Source organism: Rhopalosiphum padi, chromosome 2 (assembly GCF_020882245.1).
Source record: "Rhopalosiphum padi isolate XX-2018 chromosome 2, ASM2088224v1, whole genome shotgun sequence".
NCBI lineage: Eukaryota > Metazoa > Arthropoda > Insecta > Hemiptera > Aphididae > Rhopalosiphum > Rhopalosiphum padi.
The window spans coordinates 3,698,744-3,724,195 of record NC_083598.1 but is presented as its reverse complement, the minus strand read 5'-3'; the positions used below and the strand labels follow the sequence as shown (position 1 = coordinate 3,724,195).

At 24.9% G+C, this 25,452-nt stretch overlaps 1 protein-coding gene across 1 annotated transcript; it reads right to left on the bottom strand.

The window, feature by feature from the left end:
* Positions 1-1,341: 1,341 nt before the first annotated feature.
* Positions 1,342-24,446, bottom strand: LOC132922602 (uncharacterized). Its single transcript, XM_060986193.1, has 34 exons — positions 23,976-24,446; positions 22,995-23,055; positions 22,341-22,457; positions 22,096-22,284; positions 21,046-21,251; positions 20,330-20,497; positions 20,132-20,265; positions 19,884-20,051; positions 19,339-19,495; positions 18,571-18,770; positions 17,906-18,119; positions 17,593-17,808; positions 16,640-16,807; positions 16,437-16,570; positions 16,196-16,363; positions 15,694-15,850; positions 15,319-15,491; positions 10,396-10,471; positions 9,122-9,182; positions 8,101-8,217; positions 7,856-8,044; positions 6,792-6,997; positions 6,406-6,573; positions 6,209-6,342; positions 5,961-6,128; positions 5,473-5,629; positions 4,652-4,851; positions 3,974-4,187; positions 3,654-3,869; positions 3,123-3,290; positions 2,926-3,059; positions 2,694-2,864; positions 2,278-2,434; positions 1,342-1,860 (listed from the first exon to the last, which is right to left on the bottom strand). Exons 1-34 carry the CDS (start codon positions 24,019-24,021, stop codon positions 1,679-1,681), a joined length of 5,394 nt encoding a protein of 1,797 aa, XP_060842176.1. The 5' UTR covers positions 24,022-24,446; the 3' UTR covers positions 1,342-1,678.
* Positions 24,447-25,452: the final 1,006 nt, after the last annotated feature.

The following is a 25,452-nucleotide window of genomic DNA, read 5'->3' as shown; positions in this document are numbered from 1 at the left end:
ATTAAAAAATATTTTAGTACAGTAAAATATACTTTAATTTTATATAATGATCACCGATAAACACAACTTGAGAATTAATACATTTTCAACTTTAAAGAGAAAGTTATATTCAGTCGATAATAGCAACAATTGATATTCGGTTCTATATAATATTACTATTGCATGATACTAGTAAAAAAACAAAGTTGATTTATACATCTCTTACCAGCTATATATTGCGATTGCATGATCGACCGAAGGACAAACTGCATTGGATTGGGATGAAAATAAAAGTGAGTAGTATACATATACTTGTTTTAAAATTGATTGTATACCTACTACTACATGAAATTCCGCTTATATTATTTGTATGTATCTATATAGGTACATTAATACGTGTGTGACTTATTATTTGCATTATTTAAAGTCTAACAAATAAATATTCATTGTCAATAATTTTTTGTATACTTAACTAAGTTTATTTAACTATATAAAAATTGTATGTATAACATTATAATACTTTTACATAGTTCTTTTTTTGCTCACCTTGTTTTTATCGCCCACGAAATAACGGGAGCCGTCGGTGAGGTACTCCGACGTCACAACCGTGTTGATTGTGTTCAGCGGTGAAGCCTACCCTCCCTCGTCATTCACTGACCAGCAGTTTATTTTTCTTATTCTCATATAATGAACACGGTGGCTCACATTCTCTGAGAACCTGAATACATATGTATTGGCTCTAATTTTTAAAGGATTTTATCCTTTAAGCCCGTAAAATATTTTAATCGTTATTTTATTTATTAATATACAATAAAAAATGCGTATCTTTCTATGGCGGAATTTTATACTATTTTCCAGTTAATGAATTATAACGTTATAGTACAGAAGCAGAACAAACTAGGAATCACATTTTGGTAATCTAACCTAAAATGGACCTCAATTTCAATAACAATAATATTGCATCCTCATATGGTTTTTTTTATGTAATAATTAATAGCACTTGGAGAATTTTCAGTTTTATAATATTTTTTTTCCTATTGTTTTATAAGGATCATATTTTGTTTTTGAATTGTACAGTTGTATTGCCTTATAGTAATAAAATAAGTAAAAACGGATATTTTTTGTTTTAATAATAATTTTTGATTAATATGGTTATCTTACACGGCGTAACAGATAGACTATATAGCTACATGCCAGCGTTGAGATAATATTATAATTATATAATTATTCTTACTGATATCATAAAACACAAATAGATTATTCAATTATTTTATATATTTTTCAATATACGCTGAACGTATTAAACACTTCATTAATATATTGCTTATAAATTATTAATTTATTTACGAAATTTACTATGGTGGTTACTTACTTGTTTTTATTTAAATTCCTATATTAAACTTTAGTATGTCACTTAACACTAGAAAATCGTTTATGGTAAATAATCAACTATGTAGATTGTAGATATTATCAAAACTAGTGTAAATTAAGTATATAATGCTTATGTATCACCCCTTTGATAATGTATTATTAGATTTAATTTAAACGAAAAATTCTTGAAAATTAACTGTTGAAAGTTTTTATACAAGAGTAAAAATCTATTAATATAAATAATTATACCAACTACACATATAATACATTTTTTTTTATTATTTTATTTAAGTATCATACTATTGGGCTAACATATGTCATCACTTGTTTAAGAAGTATATTTGTTATACATTTCATGAAGCCATTTAATGTGATACTTAACATCTGTAAAAAGTGCGATTGAATTATTTGAATATGGATCCTTGACACTCACAATTCCGGTTAAATAATAAAAATCAGAATGTGAAAACGTCAAGCCTGCACCACTGTCACCTTGAAGAACAGTTTGTCCTGAAATAAAAAGATATTTTTTTTAAAATATTACAATAAATCATACGAATATTCTTATTTCTTGAACGATACATACAATACATAGATATAAAAACTGATTATTATTGGTTAGTTGTTAATTTTATATGGTAATAAAAATATTAAATATAATTAAACGATTTTTTTTCTTTTGAGCGAAGCATGTTTGTTTAAAGTTAATAACATAAAAAAATCATTATTTTCAATGCAGTTCATTATTTATTCAGAGTTGTAGAATGAGTATGATTATCTGTTCACAAAATACTAAATAATAGAGTTTAGTAAATTATATCATTGATTAACAATAGTTAGTAATATTCAATGTTGAAATACCATTGAATTTTGCTTGTTGAAAAAATTATTTCAAATGGCTATAAATAGATATATATATTTAATTACCTCCTAAAGACCCGGCACAGAATTTATCGTCAGTCACAAAAATTCGAAATCCATTTGTATAGATAATTCGACAAGAATTTTGATCAATGTACGATAAAGTTGTTTCTAATAAAACGGGACTTGGTATGTTGATTTCCGTATGTCCCCAACCAACAATCTGTGAAATTATAAAACGATTGTATGATTTTAAATATTACTTTCGTTTAATATAAGTAATATAACCATGCAAATGTTGTTAAAGATTAATTTTTTTTAGTATTCTTGTATTATTACAAGAACGTACAAATTATAATATACTATAGAGGAATATCTTACACTATTTCCCTTTCATATAAATGGGCATTTTTTAATGGACATTTAGTACTTAACTGTAAGAAAATCATAATTTCATTTTTTAAACTATTTAACAAACACACCTTTCCTTGAGCTCCATATGGTACATTATAATATTTATTACTCCAATCAACACAAACTGGTCCAACACCAATACTAAGAGAAACGTTGTCTTTTAACACTATAACGGCTATATCTTTAGCATGATACCCAAGGGCTCCATAATAATCGTTATTCAGATAAATTGTTTCTACCTTTAAAATTGTTTGTAATCAATATATCATTAATATATCTAATTTTAAATTAATAACTTACACCCATTATTTGAGTAAAATCATTGTCAATAACCGTAAAATTTCTAGTATATTTTCCAACGGCGACTTTGTATGAAACATCGATTATTGATATTTGATGAGATTGCGTACTGCTATTCCAAAAACAATGAGCCGCTAAAAATGTTATTTAATTAATTATCATTTCTTTTTACAGCCGAAATAAACTACAGTCTTTACCAGAAACGACTAAATTTGGACTAATTAATGATCCACTACATATGAAGTCATACTTGGAATTCTCTTTATTAAATTGATATATTCCTACATTCCAAGGTGCTGTTCCAACTTGTGCTGTACTACCATTATTGATCAATAATTGGTGTCTGATATATGGTCTACCACAATCTAAAAAAAATTGCCATGTTTCTGATAGCTGATAATTTTGACTTCAATAGTAAATACAAATATAATAATCATTTGACTACAGTAACAGTTCGTTAAATTAGTAAAATATACAGAATGTTGCAATAGTCAATGGTCACTGGATGTCAAACAAATCAAACCACACTACCTTAAATCGATTAACACGTTGGCCGTACCTCGAGACAAAATACTCTTACGGACAAAATACTCAGTGCCATTGTTATCAGTGCAACCATTCGTTAAAGATGATTGCGCTGTTGCGCATAAGTCGAAAACAAGACAGAAATAATCCAAAATATAGTTAAATTAAACATCTGTGTTTATAAAATTTAAAAATATATTTACATGGGGTGCATTCATATAGTTGATTATTCCATGTTCCATTAGACTGACAACGTAATTCAATTGGAATTCCTTCTTGTCCATTTAGTATTCTATGAGTTGACTTACATGATTGGTTTGCAATTGTATCGGGTATAGACGGATTTGAACAATTAGCATAGTTACCATTTAGAGTACATTTAATATCTAAACTATCTGATAATAGAGGTGGACACGTTTCTATAAACATAAACATATTGTAATAAAATATCGTGCATAAAATATTTATTTTTTTAAATTGATCATTAAAAATTATACAATTTAAATTACAATACATAACTTACTGAAACACAAATTCTCAGAATTCAATTTCCATTCTCCATTTTCCTGACAAACCCTAAAACCATTTGGATAAGCCTTATGATATCCAACTTCACAGTTCTCAGTTACAATACGAAGAGGATTAATTAATGTGCCATGAGATAATATTTTATCTGATCCTTCATAAGCATATATAATCCCTTCCGCACTTGGTAAAACACATGCATTTTTCGTAACCTGGAATAATTTTATTTATAAACAATTTTTCCAAACCTGATAGCTATGAAGCAGATGTTAACATTTAGCATAAGCAAGTCAATTCAATAATAAAAATTAATAATAATATCTATTAAGAAATAGTTATATGTTCGTCATCATAAAATACAAAATAGTCAATTATATTATTGAACATTTAAATTAATTATCAAGTAGAATAATAATAATAAATATTATAAAACAATTAGTTGTACGAAATAAAAAATGCAACATTTTTTTTACGTAGAAAAACTATTCAAGCGAATTAAGTGCTAGTAAAATGGTAACACATTGGTAGTATCCATTTAATATTATGTTATATTAAGATTACTTGAAATGAAAAATTGTTAAAAATGAACTGTTATAAATCATCACATAAAAGTAAATCTACTCATATAAATACTGGTTTCAATTAGATATAAAATAAATGATATTTATATTATTACCAGCATATTATCACTGTCATAAGATGTATATTTTTTATACGTTTCACGAAGCCATTTAATATGGGACCTAACATTTGTAAAAACTGCAATTGAATTATTTGAATTTGGATCCTTGAGACTCACTATTCCGGTTAAATAATAAAAATCAGAATGTAAAAACGTCAAGCCTGCACCACTGTCACCTTGACGAACTCCTTGTCCTGAAATTAAGGATATTTTAATTTAACAACAACAATTAATCAATAATCATACGATCATTCTTGAGTGATAGGTATAACAAATAGTTAAATGACAGATGATATACTCATACAGTCATACACATAATACTGTTTTGTTCAGTTTTTTGTTAATTTTATATTTCAATAATTATGATAAATAAGTTGAATAATAAATTATTTTCCGTTTGAGCAAATCATAATAATAATTCAATCTATTTTATTTTGTTCCACTTTACAATCCTAAACTCTTACAGCGTCGTTTATGATAATTACATGATTATCAGATACTAAAATATAAAGTTTAATAAGTTATATTTTTAATTAAATAAAAGTTAGTTATATTTATGCGGACAGTAATATATAACAATGTATACAGATGATTATTTTATCATAAAACACTCATTATTTCAAAAAGTATTTATGTTTTCAAAAACATTTTTTTACATAGTTTCAAGTTGTTTTTTCAAAGACATGAATACTTTTTGAAAAAATGAGTGTTTTATAATAAAAAAATCACAATTTATAACTCAATTGTATATATTCAAAAAAAAAAAAAAAATTGAAACATTGATTTCCAATATTAATAATTTATTATTTTATAACCTGATATAGATCCAGCACAAAATTTATCAAAAGTCACAAACTTTTGAAAGTCATTGGTATACATGCTTCGACAAGAATTATAATCAATGTACGGTAAAGTTGCTTCTAATAAAACTGGACTTGGTATGTCTTTTTCTGTATTTCCCCAACCAACAATCTGTGGAAGTATAAAATAGTTAATAAAAAGTAAGATTACTCACTTTTAATGTAACTATGTAAATTTTAGTAATACATTATTTATGTAATTAGTTAATTATAACCCGACAGATTAAAGTTTTATTATTCGAACATCAAACAAATACGAAATAAGAATAGTATTTATTATTTTTTTAATTTAAATTATAAGATTTTTTTTTAGTGTTCTTTTTATACAATGCGGTAGACGTAACTTAAGTTGATCATTGTATAAATGCACAATAGTGATTGGTTGCATTATATTTATCTATAAATAAATCATAATTGTAATATTTATTATAACAAAAACCAACCTTTCCTTGAGCTCCATTTGTTACATTATATCTACCATTCCAATCAACACAAACTGGTGCAACAGCATCACTAATATTAACTCTGTTTGATAACACGATAACAGATATATCATCAGAATAGAACCGATTATATCCCAAATAGTCTTCTTTCAGATAAATTGTTTCCACCTATAAAATTGATTTATTTATAATATAATATTGTTCCTATTTTTTGCTTCTAGGATTCTACTTTTAAACTAAAAACTTACATCCATTATTTGAGTAAAATCATTGTCAATAACTGTGTAATTTCTATAATATTTCCCAACAGCAATTCTATATAGACCATTGTTTATTGATATTCTATTAGATAACATACCATTTTGCCAAAAACAATGTGATGCTAAAATTTGAATATTTTAAATATTGTTGCGTTTTAAATACGAAATACATGAATAAATCTTACCAGAAACGACTATATTTTCAGCAATAAGTGATCCTCCGCATATCAAGTCATACTTAGAATTCACTTTATTAAATCGATATACTCCTACATTCCAAGGTGCTGTTCCAACTTGTGCTGTTTTACCATTATCGATCAATAATTGGTGTCCGATATACGATCTACCGCATTCTAAAATAATATTTGTATATAAATATATTAAAATAATAATAATAATAATATTACAGATGAAAATAATTAATAAATATATAATTAATATTTAATTTTCTGATAATAGAGATTGATATAATTTTTATAAATATAAAAAAGTTTTAACCAATCATTTCTAAACTCTGGAAATAAACTATTTACATAAGTTTAATTATATGATATTTCAATACATTGCTTACTGAAACATAATTTATCAGATTTAGATATCCATTTTCCATTTCCCTGACAAACCCTAAAACTATTGTGGTGAGCCTTATGATATCCAACTTGACAGTTCTCGATAACAGTGCGATTGTGTTTAATCAATGTCCCGTGAGATAAAATGTCATCTGAACCTTCGTAAGAATATATAACTCCTTCAAGGCTTGGTAAAATGCATGATTTCCTTAAATAATAAAACACTAAGTATTAAAATCACATTTTGACGTCACCCATTCTAATCTACCTAAATTTATAACTGTATTAATTCAATATATGTCTAATCTTCAGGAAGTTCCCTTCTTGGTATTTATTTGCTTTCTAGAATACACGATATTATTATAATAGTTTCAAAATCCAAATTTGTATTTTGCACATATTATTATCTTTATGTTTTTTTAAAATACATCTCATGTTACTCCTGAAGCTTATACACTTATCGATGTTTAACCTTTTCTTTACAAAAAAATGATTCTGATAATAACATCTCAATAAATTTAAAAGTGTAATTTACAGGATAAAGAGGTTTTAAATAGTTTTTTTTTTTTATAAAAATAAAATAATATTTACCTATCAAATATTTTTATTTCAAATACATATCGAAAAAAAATGTTGCAAAATGATACTTAAAAGCATAAATAAAAGTACTCAAAAAACCATCATAAAGAAAGAGAAGATAAAGCAAAAAAAAGTTTTGTGTAATTTATTGTAAGCATACTAAATCAAATTAGCTGGCATGGCTTCGTTTTAGAGGAATAGAAATAAAAAATTAAAATGCCAACCAAATCTGTTATCTACTTAAAACTATGAATAGTGGTGCTTTTTGTACTTATAGGTTTATTAATAGCTCTAGATTTCATATTATATTTTCTCATTTATAATAAATTACACAATTTAATGACAGTATTATGTTTATTATGGTCATAATCAATTAAATAATTGAATTTTTAAAAAAATTCATAAGTTAACTTTTATTTGAATAAAATCCCTTATAGTCTACAAATAAGCCAATGTTATTTGTATGGCTAAAAAAAATATTAAATACTTTTTATTTGACTCCGTCGTTATTTGTGTTGTATTACTAAGTTTTAGTGTTAATGGATCTGCAGATATAGAAATAGGACCAGGACAATTTTCTTCATCAGATCCATCAGCACACTGTCTTACACCATCACATTTACTTTCTGTATTTACACAAGCCCCATATTTACACCGGAATGTATATTTTTGACACCTTAAATTTAAAATATTTATTAAAGTATAAAAATTACTTTATTAAAATCAACTCACCGAACTGTATTACATAATGCCAAAGTTTCATCAGACCCATCATTACAATCTCGAGTTCCATCACAAATTGATGTTTTATCAATACATTGGCCAGATATACATTTGTATTGGTTTCTACTTTAAAATAAAAGTAAAAACTTGAATGTCAATTATGTGTAAGGTTTTACAATCATTATTTAATATAAACTATAATATTTTATATTACATATCAAATATAGAAAGTAATAGAAAGTAATACTTTTGGTGTTTTATAATTTTTTTTTATCTAAAAATTCCAAACTTTAATCACGGGTTTACAAAATAAGTTTAGTTATATTTTTAAAAATTACACATTAAACCAAAACAAATATCATTATTTCAAGGGCAACTCAATATAAATTAAATGGTAATATACCAATATTCTACCACAACTTATAACCAAAATGAATATTTATATTTATTTGTACTAAATACATATTAAAATAAATACTAATACTGTTTAAAGTACAAAGCATTCGTTCAATATTCAGAGATATGGTTAGTTTGATGAAGTAAACCTTCTTTTCAAGATGAACCTCACCAAAATATTGTTATCTCGATTATATATTATATACAGAGAATATATAAATACAACAACAAAATTAAATTATACATGTAGCGCTAGGTTCTCTTCATGATAAATAAAAAAAAGATTGAAAATATTAATTAGAACCAAAGTTATTCCAAAAGTTAGTTCTATCTGTTACAACCTTTAAATATATAATTACATTTATATTTAATATACATATACTATAATAGTATATATACATGTAAAGGTAGTAATCAAGAGTCTTGAGAAATTTATAAGCTTGTATATAATGTTTTAATATAAAAAATGTATAATTATTTACAATATGTGTCTACTGTACTACTGTTCTTGTGTATTATTTGATATAGAGGACAAGGGTTCGTTGAAGTTTTTGAGATCCACGTCTCCCATTTAGCTAACATTTTTTTAATTTTAATTTTAATATTATAATAATTACTATTATCATATACCAACATTTTGCATGATGAAACAGTTTGTCGTTTTTCAAGTATTCTATCACAAAAAACATCTGTTCCTGAAAAATATAATTTGTAATGTTAAATAGTTTCATATTATAAATCAGAATTTTTGTTTTATATTATTATGTTTCTATTTTATATTAAGTTGAGACAGAAACAGTGATATATAATAATAACAACACTATAACAATAACAAAACTTATAAATTATAAGTAAACAAGAGAAAAATTAATTAAATATTAATAATATAATTTAAAACTTAAATGCAAAAATAAATAATTGATGTTTGATATTTACACTTGTGTAATAAAAATCGTTTATCGATCGAAAAGTTTTTAATATTAAAACTATTAAAAATACATAATCTTTTTTTTTTCTAAAAATAAGGTCTAATAAAATTATTTAAAAAAAAATTTTCTTATTGTTTAATGTCAAATATGCTGATATTGAATTAATTATTTTTATAAATTCAATAAAATTATTAATAGTTGGATAATCCGGACACAATTTAAAAATTATCATTAAAAGGTTTCAAATTTATAGCACAAAGTGTGTAATGGTCATTTTATAAATTCAATTATTGACATACGTGTAATCAAAATACGTTTGAATGTAAAAAAAGATAATACATATTTATTTTATCAATAGAAATATTACACTACAGTTTGTTAAAAATTAAAAACTGAGAAAAAAATGAAGACCAATTTTATATATTACTTTTTTTCTCGTGTACCTGTTTCGATTTATTGAAGCTCTATGTATTATACAAATAACATTATCTCAGTTGTAGTCCCTAAATATTTTATACAAATAGCCTAATAGGTAAGTATAATATAAAAACCACATACTTTCTCATGTTATTTTTAATTACAAAAATTTAACCCGAGTAAAAGTAATACAATAATTTTATTTTAAGTCTTTTTTTAGGTTTTTGTTTTAATTTATTAGTATATATCATATTATACTAAATAATAATACAAATATACTTAAATTTAATACATGTGTAAAGTATACGGTTATACAATAATATTTATATTGACAACATTTTTTATCACATCACTTTAATTTTGCTTAATTAATATAATATATTTATGTATGGCAAATTTTTGTTTTCAACAAATATAGTTTTGTATTAATAACTAAAAACATTTCAATATAGATGGAAACATTTTTACCTACATATTACTTTATATCACCAACTTGACTATCTATTTAATGTTATTTATATTTATATTGTAAACAATATTATCAAATATTACAAGTACGTACCAAAAATTAAACATGAATATATGAACCAGGAATACGTAACCTTCATGGCTAACGATGAATTAATATTGAAGCGAAACTTTATAATATATTATATAAATCATGTAAACATCACTTAACAATATTCTACAAACTTGTACTTATATAATATATTATCTCACTGTTATGTTTATTAAAAACTTAAAAATTGTTGTAAGAAATTAATTAATATTGAACTTTATCAGTAAAGAACATCATTTTCAAAACGATCTGTATGTACTGTATGAACGATTATAATATCACAATTATTACAACTAGACAACACATAATTTTAAGTCTTCTAGATTAGTATTGCAAAATTCAAGTTATCAGTCGGTGTTGATAATAATTTTTGTGTATTACCTATACGAAGAACTTCGTTCGTATACTCGACCAAATAACAGACTACGTAGATAGATAATTAAAATTAAGCGAGTAAAAAAAATTGTTTTAAAATTCAGTGTACAGCCCTACTACTACATCCAGAAACTAATTTCGATTTAAATATACAGTGTTAAATGTAAAACTAGTTATTTCGATTTAATGGGTATGCGTATTCATAAATGTTATAAACAGTTTATATGTAAATCTTAACTAATTTATTTATTGGTTTGGTACCCAATATCCATTTTTGTTTAATAAAATTTATTACATTCTCATATAAGTATTATAACAAAATTTAAAAATTCTAACCTAATTTTTAAGACATTATATATTACTATGTAGTTGTAGTAAATATAATAAAAATTGTTGTATATTATTTTCCGTTTCTTCAATAATTTATAAATTCACCTAAACGTTCAATTAATTACTTGCACAAATGATGTATAAGAGGTAATTTTTGGGTTATTTACCCAAATGAATAACGCCATATCAAACACCTAGTGTGGCCGTTGAATCTATATATTCTTATTAGTTTCATCATTTCGTGAAACAAAAAATGAATTCTTATGTGAATAAATACCAATGAGCAATCCTCAGTAGATTTCGTCAATATGGTCAAGACTAAAAAGATTTTGAATCTCCATTTTTATTTTTACCAATAAAATTATAAAACAGATTATTATTTACTAAAAAACTGGTACGTATACATTATTATTAAATATTCACTTTAGATAGATTAAATAAATATATTAAACAATTTTTTATTTATTAGATTTATTCATTGTTGTCATATATTAACATAATGCCATTAAAAAATGATTTTAATTTTGTATTCTCGTATTGTTTATGTTGATTTAAGTTTCTAAAAACTAAACATGAACATAATAACCGAGAATGCATCACCTTAGTGGGTAATGGTAAGCTCTAATTAAACCAAAAATATTTTTAATTATAAACCATAAATGACAATACAATGATTATTCCATATTAACGACAATTATTACTAAATAATATTTTATTATAGTAAAATATACTATGGTTTTATATAATAAATTGTATATAATAAACACAGATAAACACAACTTGAAAATTAATACATTTTCAACTTTATAGTTTAAAAAATATTCAGTCGATAATAGCAACAAAGATTTTATTACTATACACAGAGTTTCGGATCTCTATAATACAATATCATGATATTGGTATGTAAACGGTGTTGGTTAGTACATCTCTTACCAGCTATATGTGTTTACATGATCAATTGAAGGACAAACTACATAGACAGATGGCAATGAAAATAAGTGAGTAAGTACAAACTTGTTTTAAAATTGAATGTATTATTATACTGCTACATCAAATTCCGCTTATTTTGTTTTATGTATCAAATCGTGTATTAATTAATACGCATGTGACTGATTTTTCGCATTATAATTTAAAGGCAAACAAAAAAACATTTACTGTAAATAATTTTTGAATACCTAACTAAATTTATTTAACTATTTAAAAATTGTATAAACAACACTATATAATACTTTTATTTAGTTCTTTTTGTGTCGAGCCTGTTTTTATCGCCCACGAAATACCGAAAGCCTTCGAAAGGTGAAGTAATCTGACGTCACAACCGTGTTGATTCTTTACCGTGGTGGGGTCTACCCTCCAACCACGTCATTCATTGACCAGTGGTTTATTTTTCTTATTCTCATCTCTTGCTCACAGTGGCTTTCATTCTTTGTTTTTATAATTATTAGGGGAAGGCGGGGCAAAACCGTACTACTAACTTCTAGGCACTGTAAAACTTACAACATTTGAAAAATTTGAAACTGGATTGCGTAAATATATCACAAATATTGTTAGCTTCAATAATATTGAAGCATTTTCAAAAAATCTTAACTTAAACTAAAAAAAAAATCCAAATTTTGAAAGTACCCAAAAATACGATTTTGCCCCATAGATGGGGTAAAACCGTAATAGTCTTGGGGCAAAACTGTATGGATGGTTTTATGATCTAAAATAGTAGAAATATAATAGACACCCTTTGCAATACATATTAATATCCAAAAAAAAATCTTGAGTAAAGTATTTTGCATTTTTATATTAGAATAAAAAAATAATAACTCATTTAACAACTATTTTTCACTTTATTATGAACACAATTTTGTAGGGTAGTTCTTTACCTTACATAACAAACTTTTTAAATAACATTTAAACCAAACATGTTTAAATATTCATGTAAGTAACAAAATAATGAAAATAAAATAAACATTAAACTTAATACTTATGTATTATACTTATACGGTTTTGCCCCACAGTAGGTGTATTCAAATTAACAGCAATTAACTAAAAAGTATAAGCAACATTCCTCCATATTATATCAATAAATAATCTGTACTTAATTTTGCGTAATTTGATGCAGTTTTTTTTTACATAAAACAAATATAAGTATAAAAGTTTTTAATGACAATATATGAAAAAAAATAGCGATTACACATATTTTGTGATAACAAGAATTTGAGCGGGAATTTGTTAAAAATGAGGATAATAGTTATCGATAACAATAACAATAACGGTCATGGACAAATTAACATCAATAATTTTTTTGTATCTTGACTTATTGTTCAATAAACCTTATCATACGGTTTTGCCTCTCGTACGGTCTTACCCCACCTTCCCCTATTTAATTGTTATGATTTAAAATTATCATTTATCTGTTTATCTTCAACAGGTTGTTGTTTGATAGTAGGTAGGTCATATCTTATCAGATTTTTTTCACAATTTAACCTGACTTAAGTACCTTGTAAATTCCAATAACAATAATGTTGCGTCTCCAAAAGCTTTTCTTATGTCATAAATTAATAGGTACCATTCGAAGAATTTTATATATTATTATAAATAAACAATAGTTTCCTATTGTATTATATGAATCAATTATTGTTTTTAACTTGTACAGTCATATCGACGTATAGAAAAAAATGAAGTATAAACAGATATTTTTTGTTTTAATAATAATGTTTGATTCATATTATGGTTATACTACACGGCGTAACAGATAGACTATATAGCTACATGCCTGTTTTGGGATAATATATTATAAGGCTTTAAAATAATATATACTTACTGATATTATTAGATAAGACAAAATAAAATAGATATTTTCCATGTACGATGAATAAATTTTTAATTTTGTCCTAAATTTACGATCAGTAAATATTTTAGTTAGTATTTCAGTCCATGGTCATGTAATGGTGAATAATATATATGCTGCCGTTCCATATTTTTCCTTCCGTAAGTATATGTTAGTTTTAAATTTTTATTATTGTTTTTATTAACACACCAAAAACACTTCGTTGTAACTTCGTGTAAAAAAAAAGCTAAGTTAAAAAAAAGTTATTGTTGTGACATTACACTTTATAAGTAATGATAACATCTTTAATATAAGTGATGTAATAATACGGAAAATAAGTAAAATGCCATTTTGTAATATTACCTAAACCCATGACGACAAATAAGATTAATTATAAAGTAAAACAAATCGGAATTTTTTTTTAACTTAGATTTTTTCACACGATGTTATAAGGAAGTGTTTTTGATGTCAAACCAGCTGTTTTTTTTATTTGTTAATTTGATTGTTAAACTTGAAAAATGCATTTTGATCAATTGTATATATTATTATTTATATAATGTTTAGTTATAATTAATACACTGACCATATAGCAAACGTCGTAGTTCGGTGGTCGTCGTCACTTGTCGTAAGTTGTAGTCACCCCCTCCCCCCGCAGTAATGATAATAGGGGGATGGAGAAGCGGTGGATCCAGGGACATGTTACATTTTACGATAATTTTTTAAAAGTACAAGAGCATATTTGGCTAAAACGTTTAGCCATCTAACCAATCTGCTTACGAGTTCTTCCGTTCCCATCTACACAACATTTCTGATCGATTGATATCTTATACGGCTTTATATGTTCAACCGTTTGCCTTGTAAATAAATCCGATAGATAATCGTCCGAAATTGGTATAAATAATAACAGCTTGTAATTCAGCATTCTAAATAGATTATTTGTTTACAACTCTGTATTGAAAAAAATGTTTAATATTTTGATTTCAATTATAATATTATACTATTGTTATTTATTATAGAAATGAAAATTTGTATGCCGTAATATATGAATATAATAAACTCACTATTTAACTTATTCAGATATGTATTTCTAAATAACTTTTTTCAAGCTTTATTGAATACATATTCTGAATAAGGATTCTGAAAATAAAAAAATATTGTTAAAAAAACGTACATAAACTTTTGTTTAATCATCAATAAAAAATGTAATTAAGTTTTATTTAAACAAATAAATGTGCAAAGATGTACTGTCAAAAATTGTAACACAAAAGTAATAATCTATTCATAAATATAAATATAAATAATAATAATATAAAAATAATAAAAATAATAATATATAATAATATAATATAAATATTTCAATATTGATTAGGATTACAATGAAAATAAATTATTTGATATTAATCATTATTTGTATACAGCATACGAAGCCATTGAATGTGAAACTTAATATCTGTAAAAACCGATATTGAATTGTTTGCATATGGATCGTTGACACTCATTACTCCAGTTAAATAATAAGAATTAGAATGTAAAAACGTTAAGCCTGCACCACTGTCACCTTTACGAGCCCCTTGATCTGAAATTAAAAAAAAATTTATTTAAACCACAAAAATATAGATATAGAAAATCATTCTAAAAATAATTAAAGGAGAATTGCAACTGCAGCCATCAATTTTAGCTCAAAAAACCCTTGATAAAATTAATGTTAATTATTTAAGATGTCAAATTTTGATTCTAAAAAAATGATTTCAAATAATAGTATTTAAATATTGTGTTACCTAATGCAGACCCGGCACAAAACTTATCAATAGTCACAAACGATTCAAATCCATTTTTATACATGCTTCGACAAGAATTATGGTCGATGTACGGTAAACTGGCTTCTAATAAAATGGGACTTGACACGTCTTTTTCTGTTTTACCCCAACCAAAAATCTGTGAAAGTATAAAATAGTTTTATAATCTTTATATAAAATTACTCACGTTTAATATACACATGTTAATGTTGGTAATAACTAATAAGTATAATTAGTCAATTAAAATCTGATTAATTAAAGTTTTATTATTTTGTTAATCAAACCAATATATATTAAAATAAAAACAATGTTAAATTTTATAATTTTACAGTTTAAATTATTAGATATTTTTTTTTTTTGTATAATACAGGAAATTCATACAGCCACTTACCTAATATTAACCTATCATACATCAGTAATGATAATATTATAGTATCTGTAATTTAAATAATAATTTCGATTTATACTTTATTATCAAACAAACCTTTCCTTGAGCTCCATTTGATACATTATATCTACTATTCCAATCAACGCAAACTGGTGCAACACCTACACTAATAGAAACTTTGTTTTTTAACATGATAACAGCTATATCTTCAGCATGAAACCCCTTAGTTCCATAATAATTTTCTTTTATATAAATTGTTTTCACCTATAAAATGGTTTTATTTATAATATATATTATTATTAGTTTTTAAGACACTACTTTTAAATTAATAACTAACATCAATTATTTGGGTAAATTCATTGTCAATTACTGAGTAATCTCTATCATATTTTCCAACAGCAATTTTATATAGACCATCGTTAATTGATAATCGTTTAGACAGCATATCTTTTTGCCAAAAACAATGAGCCGCTAAAAATGTTATTTATTTTAACAATGATCTATCTTTTTGAGGTCTTAAATATAATGCTTAGTTTTTACCAGAAACAATTATATTTGAACTAATTAATGATCCTCCGCATATCATGTCATACGTGAAACTCTCTTTATTTAATTGATAAATTCCAGCATTCCAAGGAGCTGATCCAACATCAGCTTTGATACCACTATCGATCAATGTAGCTTTATTTGAATATACTTTACCACAATCTAAAAAATTTAAATAAATACAAATATTTATAACAATAATTAATACATATTATCACCTATATAATAGAGAATAAAACGCGATGTTGAAAGCTTAAGAGGATTTCACGCAATGTTATAAAAACGCACGAAGAAGAAATTATAAAGAATAATCTTATTGAATGCGTGACATATAAATTTGTTCTATTAAGTTTTAAAAAAAAAATGTTTTTGTTTCAGAAAAGAATATAAAATAATAAAATACAAAAACAAATATGGCGCTCAGATTCTCTTAGTAATGTATATTAAACAATTATACCTGACAAAACAATTATTTATTCATCTTAAATTTTAACTATTATAAATATTATAATACATACAACCAAATAATAAAAATAATATAGTTAGATAAGTATAAATAAATGACTTGTAATAAAATAAATATAATTACATGAAATGCATTTTTATAGCTGATCACTCCTAGGGATAAATCCCTCGAATATGTATATTCATAATTATTATAATAAGTTATTTATATGTAACACATACATATATAAATGTAATAAGCATTTGGATAGTGTAATAGTTCATTAAATTAGTGAAATATACAGAATGCAGCAAATGTTTGCTATTCCTCATGGCCAATTATTGTCCGTAAGAGTGGTTTATACGAACAGTAATAATCGCCGTCACAGTTACCAGTGCAGCATTCGTTAAAGTTCGTTGTACATACGTCGAAAAGAAGACAGCGATAATCCAGTATATAGGTAAACCAAAAATGTATGAATATAATTTAAAAATACAATTACATGGAATGCAAGTATGTAGTTGATTATTCCATGCTCCATTAGACTGACAAAGTAATTCAATTGGAGTCTCTTCTTGTCCATTTGGTATTTTATGGGTTGGCTTACATAATGGTATAGCTTTTGTACCAAATATTGATGGATTTGAACAATTTGCATAATCACCATTTAGAGTACATTTAATATCTAAGCTATCCGATAATAAAGGTGGACACATTTCTATAAAAATAAATACATTTTAGTTAAAAATAATCAATCATCGGCCATATAACATTTAAATAAATAACTATTGCAGCATACACTATGCATGACTTACTAAAACACAATTTTTGAGGATTCGATTTCCATTTTCCGTTTCCCTGGCAAACCCTAAAACTACTCGGGAATGCCTTATGATATCCAGTTTCACAGTCCTCAATTACAATATGATGTGAATTAATTGATGTCCCGTGAGATAAAATTTCATCCGAACCTTCATAAAAATATATAATGCCTTCGGCAATTGGTAAAACACAAGAATTTGTCGTAACCTGGTATAATATTAATAATAAAAAATTTAATTATTAATTTTTTCTAACCTGATGGCTCGGAAACAGAAGTTAAATTTCACATATCCATGTCAACTTAATAAATGAAAATTTAAATGAATACCTATTTAAAAACAAGCATACGATCATCATCATATAAAATAGTCTGTGACATCATTAAACATTAATTTAAATTATTAAGTAGAATAATAATAAACGTTATTATTATGAAAAAAATAATAATCAGTTATAAAAAATACGCAATAAAACATTTATTAACGTAATAAAATATAGTAAAATTTAACACTTGGGTATTATCTTTATTGTATTATGTCATAGTAAGTTTAATTTAAATTAACGATTGTTAAAAATGAATTGGTATGAATTGTTTCACAAAAGTAAAAATCAGATTTCAATAAATTACAAATAGAATAGATGATTTAAATATAATTACCAGCATATTGTCCCTTTCATAAGAACTATGTTTATTATACATTTCACGAAGCCAATTAATGTGGGTGCTAACATTAGTAAAAACTGCAATTGAATTATGTGTATTTGGATCCTTGAGACTCACTATTCCGGTTAAATAATAAAAATCAGAATGCAAAAACATCAAGCCTGCACCACTGTCACCTTCACGAACTCCTTGTCCTAAAATTAAAGAAACGTTATTCTAACGTCAACTTTTTTCGCCGTGGAATAAATTTTATTATTGTGTTTGAATTATTTATTATATTATATCATTATTTCGAACTGCATAATAGAACAGCTGATTATCACACACACACACACATACACTATAAAAATTATCGTTATTTTTATATCCTCGTAAATTTATTCATGTCATGTGAATTTTATAATAATAATAATAATAATGTATTTTATTAGCGGCAGTGTGTATAATATTCTTGATCATTCTTGACTGTATACCTATCAAATAACACATATATAGTAAAATGACAGATGATGCACACACCGATCTATTCAGTTTGTTGTTAATTTTATATTTAAATTATAATAATAAATTATTTGAATAATAAATTAATTTTACATTCAATCAAATAATTAAAATAATCTTGAAAAGTTTAGATTTAAAGATTTAAAAGTTAAGGTTTAATAAGTTATATTATTTAATAAAAAGTATACATATAATTGCATATTGTATTTATTGAAAACAATTGAAATATTAATTTAAAATATAAATAATTAAAAATTTTACCCGATGTTAATCCGGCACAAAATTTATCAAAAGTCACAAACTTTTTAAAGTCATTTGTATACATGCTTCGACAAGAATTATAATCAATGTACGGTAAAGTTGCTTCTAATAAGACAGGGCTAATTATGTTTTTTTCTGTTTTTCCCCAACCAACAATCTGTAAAAGTATAAAATAGTGTAATAATAAGTAAGTATACTCACTTTTAATGTAACTATGCAAATATTGGTAATACATAATATTACTTTAATCAGTTAATTTAAATCCAACTGATTAAAGTTTTATTATTTCGAACATTAAACAAATACGAAATAAAAATAATATTTAATGATTTTTAATTTAAGTTATGAGATTTTTTATTATTATTATTGTTCTATTTCATACTATACTATAGAAGAATATCTTACAGTAGTTGCCTATATCATATAGTTAGACAATGTTGATAAGTTGTACACAATATGGTACAATGGTGATTGATGGTATCTATAGTACTTATCTCTAGATAAATCATAATTGTAATAGTTATTTTCACAAAAAAAAAACTAACCTTTCCTTGAATTCCATTTTTTACATTATATCTAACGTTCCAATCAACACAAACAGGTGCAACAGCACTACTTATATTAACTCTGTTTGACAATACGATAAAAGCTATATCCTCAGAATAGAAACGATCATATCCCAAATAGTCTTCTTTCAGATAAATTGTTTCTACCTATAGAATAGATATATTTATAATATAATATTGTACCTTTTTTTGAATTTCCAAGATTCTACCTCTAACTAAAAACTTACATCCATTATTTGAGTAAAATCATTGTCAATAATTGTGTAATTTCTATAATATTTTCCAACAGCAATTCTATAAAGGCCATCGCTTATTGATATTCTATTAGATAGCATACCATTTCGCCAAAAACAATGAGCCGCTAAAATTGATATTTAACTAATTATCGTTGCTAATTAAATCCAAAATTCATGAATGCTTTTTACCAGAAATGACTGAATTTGGAGCAATTAGCGATCCTCCGCATATCAAGTCATACTTGGAATTCTCTTTATTAAATCGATATATTCCTACATTCCAAGGCGCTGTTCCAAAATGTGCTGTCTTTCCATTATCGATCAATAATTGGTGTCCGATATATGATCTACCGCACTCTAAAATAATATTTGAATGTAATTATATATGCCAGTAATTAAAATGTAATATACCTATAGAATAAAGAATAATTCATACAGTAGATGGTATAAGAATATTTTAGCTCACTATTATTATAATCACATATTTCAATAATTATAAAGAATAATATTTTAAAGAGCATGATAATATATCAATTTATTAAATAAATAAATGTTATTTATATTTACGAAAATTATTTTTTTTTTTAATTTGAATAAAATCTGAAATAGTAATAAAATGTAATAAGTACCAATATGAATGCAAATTTGAGTGTCAAACACTCAAATTTGCATTCAGCTAATTTTTATGAATGTGATTTATGTATGTTGTAAGTGCATTTGAGAGAAAAACAAATATTGAACTTACACCATTTAAAACCACAATTTAACATTTAAATCGTTTGATAATATAGATGGATAAATTTCTATAGCTATAAAAAAATCATAACCAATCATTTCCAAACATTGGACATATAGTATTTACTTAAGTAAGTATTTTAATATTGATATTACAATACGTAACGTACTGAAACACAATTTCTCAGATTTCGATGACCATGTTCCATTATTTTGACAAACCCTAGAACTAATGGGGTAAGCCTTATGATATCCAACTTGACAGTTCTCGATAACAGTGCGATTGTGTTTAATCAATGTTCCGTGAGATAAAATGTCATCTGAACCTTCGTAAGAATATATAACTCCTTCAAGGTTCGGTAGAATGCAAATATTCCTTAGAAAATAAAACTTCAAGAATTAAAATCACATTTTTCATAGTAAAAATAAATAACCAGGTTAATTTGTCCTTACAAATCTTCCAAAAAAGCTGTAAAAAATAATAAAATAATAAATTAAATGTATTTTTTTTTTTTAATTTAATTAATGGTTTAATTTAATAAATGAAAACATTAATTTCTTGTTGATATTCAGTCGATTTTGGTTTTAGAGTCACGGTTAAGAGATTAAAATGACTTAAATCAATTCGGTATATCAGAATTTATTATTTAAAACACCTATTGTTTTATTTTACAAAAATACAATTTATATTGCACATGCGCAAAAAAATGTGTATTTAGGTATAACCTATCTCCTTCTAAATGTCTTATAACTATCAGAAATCACTACATTGAAATATTTCATGTTACCTTTAAAATAAAACACAATGTATAATACATATATAATGAGAATATTCTAATTTATCGCATGTCAACTCAGGCACTCGTGCCATGAATTTATCAAATTATACAGCACGTGACAAAAAATGAGTAAATAAAAAGTAGTAAATTGAATTAATAAAACAATAGATAACAAAACAAATGACGATTGTATTGGTACTCTACTTAAGGGTAGTAGCACTAATTGTTTTATTATGTCTATTAGCTATACATTTTATATTATATTTTATAAATTACATCAAATAAAACAATTAAATTAAAATATTTTTTTAAAGCCATATTTAATTAATATACTCGGCTTTTGGACATATCCTTTATTTCCCTTGTTTTTGAAAAACTCACAAATAGTTTATAAATAATACGTAAATTTTGTTCATTAGACTTAAATTAAATAATAAATACTTTTTATTAGACTGTGTCGTACGTTGTATTGTATTATTAATAGATTTTAGTGTTGTTGGCTCCGAGATTGATTCAGGCACAATACATTTCTCTTCATCAGATCCATCAACACACTGTTTTATGCCATCACATTTCTTGTCCTTATTGACACAAGCCCCATACTTACACCGAAATTTATTATTATCACACCTTAAATTTGAATGATTTAGTTAAGTACAATGGTTATATTTTTATAATAAACTCACTGAACTGTTTCACATAATTCTAAAGTTTCATCAGACCCATCGACACAATCGGGATATCCATTACAAATATTTGTTTCATTAACGCATTGGCCAGATATACATTTATACTGGTATTCGCTTAAAAATAAAAATCAACTTAAATGTCAATATATGTAAGGTTTTGAAATCAACATTTTATTTAGAATATAATATTCTATTTCCTATAGTATTTAGAATAATATATAATGTAGGTTATTATTCTTCAATTAGGAATTATACAAAAAATTAAAGGTATAGTTATACTTGTATACATTAAATTCACTATAAATAACTATCATTAGAATTAAATAATTTATAGGTTATACTGTTATATTTAATTAATTAAACCTAATGGATTTTAAATAGTAAAAAAAAGTTAAATAAATATACTACGCACAAGTTATATTTTTGCAATACTACAATAAAGTATAAGAGAAAGTCATGAAAAATGTATAAATTCGTATTATATGTGTGAATACAACAAATGTATGATAATTTACAGTAGATGTCTACTATTAAGCTTGTGTATTATTTTATATGAGGGCCTATTGATCGTTGAGATTTTTGGAGTCCACGTCTCCTTCCAAATTATCACATTTTCAATAAAATACTTATAACAACATTATAGTAACCAACATTGTGCATGGTGATAATTTTTTTCGTTTTTCAAGTACTCTGTTACAAAAAACGACTTCTCCTGAAAAAAAATAATTTGTAATGTAAAGTGGTGTATAATTAAAAATCATAATTTTCTGTTTTATATTATACTATGGTTCTTTATTATATTAGCTTAAAATGAAAGAGTTATAATTGGCTTCTATCTTCGTCGCATAACTTAATTTAGAAAAAAGAATTTAAACATACTAAATTGAGTTATATTGTATAAAATAAAAATTAATAAAATAATTTAAAAATGTATCCATCGAAATGTTTATGATATTTATATTGATAATTGTTGTTTCTTTATAACTCAAAGGTTTAATAAAATTATTTAAAAAAAAATGTTCTCATTGTTTTTTGTAAAATATTCTGTTTTTGAATTTATTATTTGTATTGATTCAATAAAAATATAAATACTTGTATGGTAAAATCCGAACATATTTTTGAAAATTAACGTTAACGTTCTGATATGTATTGATATATATATATATATATATTGTTAATTAACGAAAATAAACATTTTTTAGCGCATTTAATACCTACACACTGTGAATAAGATGGAAAAATTAGTTGCAAAAGTTTCCTAACCTAACCTTTTGTAGTAGTTGCTTTATAAAATCAAATTATGTAAGTTTCACCAAATACAAAAAATTAAAAACTGAGCAAAAATACGAAGAGAATTCTCTATAGTCTATAGTCTATATTATACAAATGAAGTTATATTTCCAAACTATTTTTAACTAAAAGATAGTTACAATAAATACAAACGCATATATTCGTCATATTGTTTTTAATTACAGAAATTAAATTCTAGTACAATGAAAAACAACAATTTTATTATAAGTACGTTTTATCTTAACCGATTAGTATGTATTACTATCTTTTTAATGTTATATAGTTTTTTATTGTAAACAATATTAACTTATTATATATATTTAATATTTATATATTACGTACCAAGATTTAAACATGAATATAATAACCAGAAATATGTCACCTTCATGGTCAATGACGAATTAATATTAAAGAAATACTGTATAGTTTATTAGATAAATTAAATAAACTTCACTAAACCTTAAACAATATTTGACAAATATGTAGATATTATAATATTAGTGTAATGTATAAAAAACAATAACAAAATATCTGTAAAGAATAAATTAATATTGAACTTTGCTAGAAGTTATCATTTTTAAAACGATCTCTAATAAATAATATTTACATCACGATTTTAACTACACGACACATAATGCTAGGTATTCTAAATTAGTATTGCAGAATTGAGTTTATCAGTCGGTGCTGAAAATTATTATATTTTACCTATACGCGAAGCTACGTTTGTATAATCGACCAAAGAACAGACTATGTACACAAGTAATGCAAATTAAGTGAGTAAGCAAAATTGTTTTAAAATACTAATTGTACATCCCTACTGCTACGTCCAGCACAGCAACTAATGATATTTTGACGTAGATATACATTATTAGCTGTAAAACTAGTTATTATGATTTAACAGGTATGCGTATCCAACAGATGTGACTCGAGCTGAGAAAAAAAAAAAAAAAATCGTAGTGGCCACTAAAGTATAGTAACAGGAAACCGAGTTGTATCATTGAAAAACCGTATTTTGTACAGTGCAAACAACTGAATATAATATAAAGTCGTATAAAGTATTAATTGATCACAATTTTTTTGTAGATGGGGACATAGGAACAGGCAAGCAGATTGTTTAGATGGTCTAAACTTTATAACCAAAAATATTCCAGCATTGTTAAGACCAATTTTTCGTACGCGACGATTTTCGTCAAATATCAAATTTCGTCTGATCCGTCGCTCATCCGTCCCACTGCTATCACTGCTGCTGTTGTAGCAGCGATCTTAACGTACGATTACGTTGGAGTATTTTTTATAAAATAGTGGAACTACTGAAACCTAACTACTGAAAAACAACTGTAGAGATATTATATGCGTCTTGGAAAATAATAATGTATATGTATATAGTATAAAGTCAAAATATAAAATATAAAAACTATACCACACTTTCTTATTGTTTATTATAAAAGAATTATTATAAACAATTTTATGTACGATTAAGTAAACAAAAAAAAAATAAAAAGTATATTTCTAAACATTGAAATTCTAAAATTTTTATTTTCTAAAACACAGTATTTCTAGAACTTGATATTCTAAAACTTGGCATTCTAAATTAGGACTTTCTAAAACCTACCTCAATACCAGAGCGCCTCCCTCTATTTGAAGTTGGCGATTTAACGATACAGGTTTTTGTTGCAGTATTGTGGTAAACAGCTCCTGCGCATCTTCGCTCCTTCTTTCCAAGAAGAAGGATTCTTGGAAAGAAAAAAAATGTACCTGTTATAATGCGAAATGGCATTTTATTTATTTTCCCTATTATATCATGTCTTCTAAAGGTTTA